At 39.8% G+C, this 12,139-nt stretch overlaps 2 protein-coding genes across 2 annotated transcripts; one reads left to right on the top strand and one right to left on the bottom strand.

Annotated features, from left to right (window-relative positions):
• Positions 1-537: 537 nt before the first annotated feature.
• On the top strand, positions 538-1,071 carry F5891DRAFT_937617 (uncharacterized protein; the record flags this gene model as incomplete). Its single annotated transcript, XM_041374112.1, has 1 exon — positions 538-1,071. A coding segment is annotated over one exon (534 nt), but the record flags the coding sequence as incomplete, so codon positions are not given.
• Positions 1,072-3,432: 2,361 nt separating this feature from the next.
• F5891DRAFT_1179875 (uncharacterized protein) lies at positions 3,433-4,829 on the bottom strand (the record flags this gene model as incomplete). Its single annotated transcript, XM_041365842.1, has 4 exons — positions 3,433-3,807; positions 3,856-4,041; positions 4,094-4,522; positions 4,701-4,829. 4 exons carry the CDS (start codon positions 4,827-4,829, stop codon positions 3,433-3,435), a joined length of 1,119 nt encoding a protein of 372 aa, XP_041233926.1.
• Between the last annotated feature and the right edge of the window lie 7,310 nt (positions 4,830-12,139).

Genomic DNA, 12,139 nt, shown 5'->3' with positions numbered 1-12,139 from the left:
CAATGATGTCATCATTAGTTTGTTCATGTTTGCATGGACTCTTACATAATTTTACCTTATAATCTTTCCTTTCTCATCTGCTCGTACCTCAGCAGTTCTCTTCCGAACTCTGAGGTACGTTGTGCGTTCATCATGCACGCCGGTTCTATTTCACTTATCTTTGTCTTTAGCATTTGTCTTTAGGTACAGTCAATGTCACACAGCAGTTCTCTTCCGAACTCTGAGCATTTGTCTTTAGTTCCATTTCCTACAGGAACTAATTTTCCTATGGGTCAAATGTTGAAGCCAGAGTGGTCTCAGACAAACTCAGGTCACTTTGGTTTTGGTAGAAAATGTTACAGCTGTTTTCAAAAATATGCGGAATCGCAAAAGTTGAAACTTGTATGTTGGAAATGCCCGGCCAGGACCCTGCAAGCACTTGAGGCACTACAGTGTGCTGTCAGCGCTTCAGCGCTCACCATCATAGTCAGTATGCCACCGTGCACTGTTTCAGCAGACTTAAAAGCTTGAATTCCTATTCTACGTTGACATGGGCATTCTGTCAAGCATATATGCCATCTGCTTGGGATCAAGAAGACTCTCGTATACAAAGTCTTACAACTTTTTCCCTTAGTTTCACAGTACTGCTACAGCAATCAAGGCCGGTGTCGCAGCCTCACTGTCGACGACATCGCATTCATTACAACCATCCTTCGTCATCATCCTACCATCTATCTTGATGAGCTGCAACAGGAACTGCATTCTCACCATGGTGTGTTTGTGTCTCTACCAATGCTCTTTTGCACATTTAGTTGGCTGCATGTCAATTGCAAGTGTATTTCAGCATATGCTCTTGAAAGGAATGAGGAACTACATGCTATGTTCATGAATAGTATTGCTGAGATAGTGCCTGACCCAGAAATGTTGATGTTCAGAGATGAGGCTGCAAAAGATGAAAGAACAATCATTCAACGCCATGGGAGATCAAAAATTGGAACAAGGTACGTCAAACAACCATACTTTTTCCTCTCAGTAACCCTGTATTGTGACTTGTCATGTTTTGCAAGGATGATAGTCAGAAATTCAAGGTAGTTGGGCTCAGAGATTTGAAATACAAGTTCCTTGACTTTTGTAGACTTGACTTCCTTGGACTTTGCTTTGCCATTAGTTTCAGTAGTATGTATCAAGATGGACAATGAATGTAGCCCTAAATTGAGGTATCTCAACGGAGGGTGATGGCGATGACATTGTCTTTCAGTGAAGCACTCTGAATTGGTGCTGGATTGGTCACTCAAGTGCTTATGAGGTCCTGGCCGGGCATTTCCAATATGTGAGTTTCAACTTTTGCAATTCTGCATATTTTTGAAAACAGCTGTAACAAAAATTAAGTTTTTGCTTGCATTTTCGTTAGTTACTATCAATTTGTGTCATTCTTTCACATATACCTTCTACTCAGTGTATCTACACATTGTGATCCGACATTACATCTACCCCTTTATGTTTTTGTTCTAATATTTCCATAAAGCAACATGATGACCACATTTTCAACAAGTCATATACTTACATATATTTTGAGTAAATTTCAACTGTAATGAATCTTTATTTAATCTTTTTTCATTGGAATCAAGCTAGTAATTTTTTGTCTATGAATGCCAGCAACATATTACCTCGATTCTGATCACATTTTAGACAGACAGACAAAAAATTACTAGCTTGATTCCAATGAAAAAAGATTAAATAAAGATTCATTACAGTTGAAATTTACTCAAAATATATGTAAGTATATGACTTGTTGAAAATGTGGTCATCATGTTGCTTTATGGAAATATTAGAACAAAAACATAAAGGGGTAGATGTAATGTCGGATCACAATGTGTAGATACACTGAGTAGAAGGTATATGTGAAAGAATGACACAAATTGATAGTAACTAACGAAAATGCAAGCAAAAACTTAATATTTTCTACCAAAACCAAAGTGACCTGAGTTTGTCTGAGACCACTCTGGCTTCAACATTTGACCCATAGGAAAAGCCCCCAGTGTGGATGATTCTCCATATGGTGAATGAGCAGAATATTACAGCTGTTTGCATATATGTTGGCAGTCACATCGTTTTTTTTGTTCAATTAGGAAACTTAGGACTTAGTGAAAATCATACTATCAACAGCTGGTATACAACATGCTGTTTTGCAAGATTAGCCATGATGTCAAACTCGCAGCGATCCAACTACACGAACGTGAACTTTTGAGCCTTGCGGACATCTTGGATTGCTGCGGATTTTTGGAATGGACTTGGTTCCGCATTTTGAAGCTCTGGTGGGAAACTGGCGACATTGTTGACCCTCAGCCTCACAGAGTACTCCATGGTCGTCTGCATGTGTTGGATTGTGAGGATATTGATTGCTTGCTGCGTCTTGTCAGACAGAATCCTGACTACTTCTTGGATGAGTTCATGCACCTCCTGCAAACCAATCGATTCATATCTGTCCACTTCACAACAATATTCCATGAGCTTGAGCGTGCCGGTGTAAGCTACAAGAAACTCAAGTGGATTGCCTCAGAATGCAATGAGACTTGTCACGCTGAGTTCATTGCACACATGGCTCAATATGAAGCATCGGAGCTAGGATTCATTGATGAGACATCAAAGGATGAATGGACACCTGGTAGGTGCTATGGACGAGCAAAGTCAGGCAAGCGTGCAGAGATAGATCAAGTATTTGTGCGGGGATGATGAACATTAACAGAAGCCCTTCTCACACTCGATGGGATCATTGCTACGACAGTTGTCGAAGGCTCGATGACTCAAGAACTGTTCTTGGAGTGGCTTGAGAACATTGTTGTAAGTCCTATGGATGATTACCGAGAGCTAACAGAGACTTTCAACCAGCTACCAAAATGTTCAGCCTACCCTGGTCCTCTCAGTGTCCTTGTCATGGACAATGCCAAAATTCATCATGGCGCAGAAGTTCTTGAGCTAGTTGACCATTTTGGTGTGTTCACTCACTAATATCTTGTGTTCTTCGTTATAATACAGTGTTTTGGTATTTGCAGGTATGCATATCGAGTATATATATATACCACCATACTCACCCGATCTCAACCCTATTGAAGAGGCATTCTCAAAAATCAAGCACTGGCTCCGTTGTCACCAACAATATTATCTCACTGCTACAGGTGATGGTATCATCTTTGATATGTATGAGGTTACAGAGATCATATCTTCTGATGATGCACACAGATATTTCATACATGCAGGGTATTTCTAGACTATGAAACAGTTTGTATAGTATACATGGTATTGGCAATGTAGTTGTGAGCAGGTCCAAGTCCTATGAATAACATATCAAGCACAAGGGAGAGACCACCTTTCCACTGCGTCGCATAATGCAGCAATCTCACCCAACTGAAATCCCATCTCCTTCAACTCTGGAATGGTTACGAAGTGAAGGAATCAAGCTTCTTTGTAGGCATTCTCAGCAAGCTTTGCATGAATGGTGTTGCCTAGGTCATATTCTTCACAAAACTTGTTGAGTGGCATGTCTGTTCCTTGCATATGAGATGGATGAAGGAGAGAGGTACATGTAGGGTTGGAGGGGGCTGCAGCTGCAGCCAGTGGTATCGTGGGAATAGCAGGCACCTGTGGGTGAAAAAAATCGATGACTTCATTTCCGATTGTGAAGCTGAAAACTGGGGCAGATGATGAAGATGATTTAGTGTTTTGGGTGTTGAGCCACCGCTGTAGTACAGGACTGATTGCTGAAGGACGAGAATCGAAAAGCTTGTGATGTGGTGGCTTATTGACAGTTGCCATCCCATCATCCTTGAGCTGCGCACATCAATTGATTAGTAAAAAAGTCCTCAGGAAATAACTCACCATCGCAGATGCCCAACAGTCAAATTGTTCATGTCTGAGTGGGAGGTGTTCTTCAGTTTCTGGGTTGATATAGCAGTGTTTGGAGGGGCATGCTGAATCTGTCCTCTTGCACTTCCAGCAAGCTCGAAGAATTTGAATGTTGTTCAACTTCCTCTCATTTCCAGGAAGGAGAGCAGAGGATTCTTTCTATGGAGGACATGGTCAGTAAGGAATGTACCAAGAACACTATAAAATTCACTCGTTTCTTATTCTTCATTGGTGCATGTTCTGCATTATCCTCATTTTCATCATTGCCAGTGTTTGCTCCCTGAACTTGGCCCTGGACAACAGTGATGTTGACAAGCGAACTCACAGCATTCATTCCATTCACGCGCTTCATCATACCATTGAAATCAGCTTGTGTTATGAGTGACAATCTAGGTTTTGGGAGGACTCGTGGGATCTGGTATGTAAGGGCATAGTTGTCGAAGTCAAGGACACGGAGCTTGATTGCATTGGAAATCTTCACAAGTACCTGGGCCTTGAGAGTGTCCCAGGGTTCATCAGAGTTCAGGTTGACAGAAATGCTGATAGGCTCGTGTTTGGTTTTTGCTTTCTTCATTTCAGCAGCAGAGAATACAGTGATGATGTAGGAGACCTCCTTTGTCACTGGGGTTGGCAATAGTACCTGACACAATGATCAATGTAAGACCCTGAGTATATGTGCGAAATTACATGAACATACCTCATTTTCACTTCTTTATAATTGTTGGAGGAGGTGTAGGGATCCTTTGTGATTGATTGGGTCCAGCAGCTATGTTGAGTTCATTGCTCTCGGTGTTGTTGGCCTCAGGGTCATCGTCCACCTCCATCTGGTCAAGAGCATCAGGGATAGTACTGGTATTGTGAAGCTGCAGATTGTCTTCATCGAAGCTGCTATCTAGGTCCTCCTCGAGCATGAGAGCTGGATGGTTATGTGCTGATTTTTGTGACATCGCAATACATAGGAGTTTAAACGCAGTACTATCATCAAAAAATTCTAAGTCTTAAGTTTCCTAATTGAACAAAAAAAATGACGTGACTACCAACATATATGCAAACAGCTGTAACTGAGTATAAAAAACAAGATGAAATTGTTAATAAAACTAAGTACATCATTTGTAAGAAATAGAAGGAAAAGAAAAGAATCAGGAAGGAATGAAGACAGCCTGAGTGAATCAGAGTGATGAGATGAAAAATGTATAAGTGAGCAAATATACATATTGTGAAAATAAGCAAGCAAATTAAATAATATATTATGCCAATATAGGGAAGTATTTTTACTAAGCTTGTAACAGCCCATTTTGTCTGAATTACTTCCTATTATATCTGACACTTTATATTTTATACAGGACCTTTAAAATGACCTGCCTTCAGATTCAAATGTCTCATACTAGACTCTATCTTTCATTTCATTGCTTTGGCAATCCATATCAAAATAACATTCTTCTAGTATAACTTGGAGACCACAAGAGTCTTGAAATGTCATCAGTAAACCTTTTGGATACACTTATTCAATTTATTTCTGTAAGCTCTAATGTTGCTTAAATTGCTATATCATACTGGTTAAGGCTAAAGTCTGTTGTTTTGAACAAGAGCTTCCTTATACTTGATGATATTCCATCATTATTTTCTTGGCATGGAGATAAACATGACATCAGTAAATATTTTGATATTGTGTTTCCAATTAGTAATGACATTTCATGGCTAGCTACTGATATTTTATATCTGCTAAGTCAAATATGTATGATAATTGGATGTTTCAATTGCCAGAAACTTATGGAAGCTACTTAGCCCTATAGTTCTCTATACACTTAGGAGAGATCCTATTGCAACATACTTAGTTGCTTTCAAATGTAATCATAAGCCTACTTATATTATGGTATGTATTGATGCATCTACACACAGTTTGTCATGTTAATTTTCACTACTCATATGTAGTTGTATGGCACAACTTAGCAAGAGAAAATCCCAAGCAATTAATTAAATACTAGTATGACATATTTTAAGTTTCTATATAGGAGATTGAGTGCTTAGAGACAGTGATGGTATCACAAGTATCAAACACAAATCATTATTCTTTTTTGAACTCTAAATCCTTGAAATGCTCAGTCACAGCACCTATACCTAAGAATTTATTTATGGTTGAAGATATTCCCACTATTACATCTATTGTAAAATTACCAGAATCACCTGTGCCTAATTTATGATGACTTCATATTATGTGTGTTAAGACCATGCACAGAGGGTAGGACTGATTCTGAGGGGCTTGGCTTCAGCTCGTGCACTGCGCCCCTTACCCAAGTATGTGCCCTTAATTTCAGATTGATGTCCGGAGAAAGTCCAAGGACGTCCAAAGGACATCTGAAGGTGCGGGAAACTTTGGAAGGACTTTCTGGATGGGTGCAAGTAACTTCCAGATGAGTGTGGGAAAGTTCTGGAGGAACTTCCAGAAATTACAATCAGGTTTTGTCCTGATATGAATATGTATAATGGCTACTCAGGACTTGTCCTGAGTAGAAGCAAACAGAGGAAAGGCTGCAAGGACAAAGTCCAAAGAAGAATAGGTCCGGAGGACCACGGTGTAGAGACTCGCGCGTCTCAATGCCGAATATCCGGCCTTTACCCATACATTCCTATATGCGACAGCTCTAATCCTAAGGACCAGTCTCGCGCGCGCCTTATCCGTACTCGCGCGCACTTAGGCGCGCCTTCTCCTAGGTCTTCGCGCTATCGTCCATCCATTCGTCCCATGTCCTTACTGATTCGCTGGTGTGTTATTCCTATCTTGTCCATTGAACTAATAAAATCTTCAGTCCGACGTCCGTGCTACATATAGAAAGTCTATTCAAACTTAGTTATAATTAGAGTTGATATGGTTACTCGGTTCGGGAGTGCGCTCGGAAGCGCGCCGCTTAGCGCAATCTCCATTCTTAAATACAGAAGGGTTTCCTTTGGTTCTGGTACTTACTTTCCCCTTATCTTTGTGTACTGGAAAGTGTATAGATCACCTCCTCACTTGTTATAAGATCTTATTCTCCTGTCAATCATCCATCTGGGCATTCACTCCTCAATAGGACCTTTCCCTTAATGCTCAAGGCCCGCCTTCGCTTCGCGCACGCGCATTCTCGAACCTCCCGCTCACGTGCGCATCTCGCGCACCTTCGCGCGCGTTATCTTCTCACGCCTGTTAGCGCCCGCCTAGCTCATAGAGTTTCCCTCCACTTTATTTCGAGGAACTTCTCTCAGTGGTTGTCCCTTGGGTCGAGTCGTTGTCTCATATCCCGGTCTTGCTGTTGAGCACCCTTTTGTTTTAAGTGTTTTCACGTCTAGTCAAGATTCCTCATCTACAGCGGGAAAGATCCGGATGAACTTCCGGAAACTTGAAGGATCAGATCGGATGAGTGAGGAGCGGAGGAGCAGAGCTCTGGCCTAGGGAATTCCTCCCTAGGCTCGAGATGGATATTAACTAAGTCAGAGGACTAGAACTGATATGAGGACTTAGTGTGAGATCTAGTGCAAGGACTAATATGATATTCAGACTGAGGAACCACAGGACATATACAAGAGTTTATATACTAAGTGACTATTGGAAAGATCAATAAGCAAAGGTCCGAGGCTATGTACGAAGCATAAGTAAAGTTATTAAACATGAGTCGGAAATGAAGCATAGGTTAATGGATCAGTAAGTATATCGGTAGTAAGTATAACTGAGGTACCGGAAACAAGGAATACCAGATAGGCTGTGTTAATGTTATATGCACAGGAAATAATTTGAGAAGCTTATTGTATATCAGATTGGAAGCATATCTATACATCAGATCAGATCGGATATGGTCCGGACGAGATGCATGGATATATGGGACATGGCATTAGGGTGATGAGACAAAGGATGAATGATGCAGGCTAGCTGCAGAGGTATGGAGGTCCGATGTATAGAGATACAGGGGTCCAGAGGTCCAGATGAGGTGTGAGAACATTGTCGGATGTAGGTCCAGAATACGGGATATGATAATGTGACACTCTTGGAATGTTTCAGGAACTTTGCTATGACTATAATATATATTATGACATCATAGTTATATATGGAATCTTACAATACCTTTAATTATTCTGATTAGTTAGTTAGTCCATACTCTGTTTTAATCTCTGTCTTAATATATGTATATAGGAAGTCCAATTGTAATTCTTTAGTTCAAACCTCTCATCTGTGTCTTACTGGTATCAGCTCAGATGTACCTGCTTAATCTTATTTTTTTGGTTTATCTTGTTCTTAAAGTCCTGGTCTCTATCTAGCATTAATTTGTTAGTGGGTTGTGATAGATGGTCTACCTATGTGGCACTTAGTCAGACCATATAACAGGCCTAGCTTATCTTGAGGCATTCTGATTAGTATAATCTGCAGGATACAATAATACTTATTTTTTATCTTGTTTGACCTAACACATAATTAGAAAACTCTCAATTAAGCAGTTATACCCTCTACCCATTAGCTTTTCTTGATCCTATCCTAGGAGTCTCCAAATATGTTTTGGTCAAAAGTCTAGTTAGACTTTACCCAAATGCTATATCAATTGTTATCTTTAGTCACTGTTATTACTAAAATTTATTTATTAATCAATCTTTCATTTACTTCATAAAACAAGACACAAACTAGAGCTACAACTAATTCAGCATGTGCACCTTACACTTACTAATCACTAGACCTTATACTCTATTATAATTTTTTTGTACATCTCTTAATCTTCTTTTGCTCCAGAGAATTTATGTTGTCTGGGCACAGAGACCATAGAGGATAAAGGATGGAGTTCAAAAGGATTTGAACAGTGGAGAAAGGGCCTTAGGAACTTAGATATCTGGTGTCAGTAAAACAAATAAATAAGTCAAAAGAAAAGTTCAAGGTTTTTGGAATAAGTATAACTAGTATTAAGATTCTAAACCCTGAACTTTACAAAGTTGTCTTTCCAAGCCAAAATGTAGGTCAGTTTTGTACTGAAGATAAGCAGGGACAGAAGTTCTGTCCAGGGAGTATAAACAATATAGCATATAATGAAAATGTCTCCAACACCTAGTATTTTGTTGTGACCTGGAATAATATAGTGATCACACTTTCATAAGTTATGATATATAAAGATATATGATGTCCTAAGGAGAAGAGAAGCAGCTAGGCAAATCTCTGCAACCCCACCATAGGTAGATTATAAAAATGAAACTGTTGAAGAATACATAACAAGTAATCAATGACCAGGTACAATTGACATTGGCTTCTTATTGAATCCAGCAGGTCAGTATACCACTAGAGAACTAGCACTAACCTAATAAGGATCTGAATAGACATACAATATGTGAATATGCACAAAGCCTAATGTATTTAGGTCTATGCTAAGAAGATAATATGATGCTATGCTCTCTAATGCCTAAGAAAAGAGAAGAAACCAATAAGTTATTTTAGTAGATGGGTGATTTTTAATATATCAAGAGTTTTGAAGAAAGTATTCTTAATATTGCACCTTGGCATAATGCAAGTAACAAGAATAAGAAGAAAGAAAATAAGAAATTGATTTAACAACATACATGGACCTTATTTGTATCATGTTAAGACCATGCACAAAGGGTAGGACTGATTCTGAGGGGCTTGGCTTCAGCTCATGTGCTGCGCCCCTTATCTGAGTATGTGCCCTTAATTTCAGATTGGTGTCCGAAGAAAGTCCGAAGACATCTGAAGGATGTCTGAAGGCACAGGAAACTTTGGAAGGACTTTCTGGACGGGTGCAAGTAACTTCCGGATGAGTGTGGGAAAGTTCCAGAGGAACTTCCAGAAGTTACGATGAGGTTTCGTCCTGATACAAATATATATAATGGCTACTTGGGACTTGTCCTGAGTAGAAGTAAACAGAGGAAAGGCTGCAAGGACAAAGTCTGAAGCAGAATAGGTCCAGAGGACCACGGGAAAGATCCGGATGAACTTCCGGAAACTATGGAGGATCGGATGAGCAGATGAGTGGAGTATCGGATAAGTAGAGCTCCAGCCTAGGGAGAAACTCCCTAGGCCTGAGATGGATAACAACTAAGTTGGAAGACTAGAACTGATATGAGGACTTAGAACCTCCACATTTCAGACTTTCTGTAGTTCTTAATATTATTTTTCAAAATCCAAAACCCCAAAATATTTGACCTGCCATTTTCAGTATCAGACATTGTTCCTCACCCTTGGACCAGCATATATAAGTCTAGCAGACTAGGCAGAGCATAGTAAACCATATAGTAAGATTGAACACTGATTTTATTTGTGCCCAATCTGTTGTTTACATATTATATTGGTTCAAGTTCAAATTCCAAAAACCAAATCTTCTAAACTGTTTGCAAGACTCTACTGAGTTTGACTATTTTATTGAATTAGACTATGGTCTGATTCTTAGATATCATGGTTGTAACACCCTCTGAACCAAACTGCAGCAGCACTACAGAGTAGTAGCATCCAAGTCTATAATGTTTTTATTATCATTATTTCCTTGCTCAAACATTGATATATGACATAAATTAGTTGTGTTAGAAAAATGCCAAGTATAATGTCAGGTCTGGCACAATTTGGCATAATCTGACAATCTGGCCAGGGCCTATGAAGGTTGTGCATGGGGGAATCAGGTCATGCCAGGAATCATTAGGCATAGTAGTAGGTGGCTAAAGTACAGCATATCAATGTTAATTTCCCACTGTAAAGAGTGAATTCTGGCTGGGCACTTCAAAAGTGATCACACAAGAACTCAGGGGTGTGAGTGTGATATGTCCCAAGAGACTGCCTGTAGAACTACCTCTAGAAATATAAGTGCAAGGGAAATCTAATAAGATAAAGAATGAGAGTTATGAAAAATCTAAAAGTGTGTCTGAAGTTCCAAGGATACTGTAGAGTTATGACTGTAGCTTCATGCCCTTTTGGGTGTAACCATGTCACACTTAGCTTCACAGCTTCGTACACCCTTGTAACATGTGACCTATCCAAGTTAGCTTCGCCCCGACTGACTTGGGTTTGCAACCTGACTCGGTGTGACAATCTTCTCTCTTCCTTTTGGTGGTGACATGGACCAAAAGATCCTCACATTGTTGCCTTGGGCCCTTTGCTATGGGCACATTTAGAATGTATAAAAGGATGATCAGCTGCATTCCATGTGAGTTTGTCCTTCTCTTGGCATGTCTATCACCTTTGACCCTTCAGAATGGCTCTCGTGTGGTCGTTTGTTTCCCCAGGCATGTCCCCCAAAAATAATTCAACACGAGATCAAACATCTTCAATCCATGCCACTGTGGATCAGCGTCTCCATTCCCTCCCAGATCTCTCCATGGATACATTGCTCAACCTTCCCATCAACCTTGCATTCAATGACATTGATAGGGAGAGGACAGCACAGATGCATAGCCAATACCCTATATAATGATTTTTGGTTGCACTGCTAACTTGTCTGTAGCAATTTTTGGTTTTTTTATTGATGATTTTTCCTGTTTTACCGCTTGTTACAAAATAGCTTTGCTCCCCAAAATTTAGTGTGACCATCACATCAAATAGGTTTGATTCACTGTGGGGTGGGACGTGTGATGAAGTTACGGTCGTAACTCTACAGTATGTCCAAAGTACTGAAGTACTTGTCTGATGCAAGTGAAAGTAGTCCAAGGTTAAGAAATGAAGGTCCAAAGGTCCACAGAGGTTCTGATGACTTACAACACAATAATGAGAGTTCCAAGAGTGTGTGGCAGGTTTGTTGAAGTATGTTGAAGCATTGAAGTGACTATAAGACTAGCAAGAGTATCAAGATACAACTATGCAAAGCCTACCAAAGAATCAAAGATGGCAAGATGTCAAATGACATCAGTAAAGCCAAACAATTATTCAGAATGAATAAGAGATTTACTGTGCAAAGTTTAACTATCTGAGAGTGACTCTGCTAACTATGATTCATAGCAAGGGAAGTGAAGCGAGGAACAAGTTGGCTAGTGAGTGAGATTTTATCCTACAATGTAAAAGTCCAGAATGCATAGGCAAGAGCAGGAGCGAGATAAACAAGTCTGGACCTATGTAATGAGATGCAAGGTGAACTGCTAAGCAGATAAGCTTGTAATAAGACATGAGACATGCTGCTATACATATTATTCAAATAATCATGGTTTCTGATGAGCCACCAATGAGAATATCTGCAGTAATCCCTATGACATATTCAATACTTGACAGATAGGATGAAAACACACTAGCAAAGTTAAATAGTGTAGCACTCAA

The sequence above is a fragment of the Suillus fuscotomentosus genome (assembly GCF_016647785.1).
Source record: "Suillus fuscotomentosus strain FC203 chromosome Unknown F5891scaffold_1, whole genome shotgun sequence".
NCBI classification, from domain to species: domain Eukaryota; kingdom Fungi; phylum Basidiomycota; class Agaricomycetes; order Boletales; family Suillaceae; genus Suillus; species Suillus fuscotomentosus.
The sequence above is the reverse complement of the archived record's forward strand: the minus strand, read 5'-3'. Positions and strand labels throughout refer to the sequence as shown.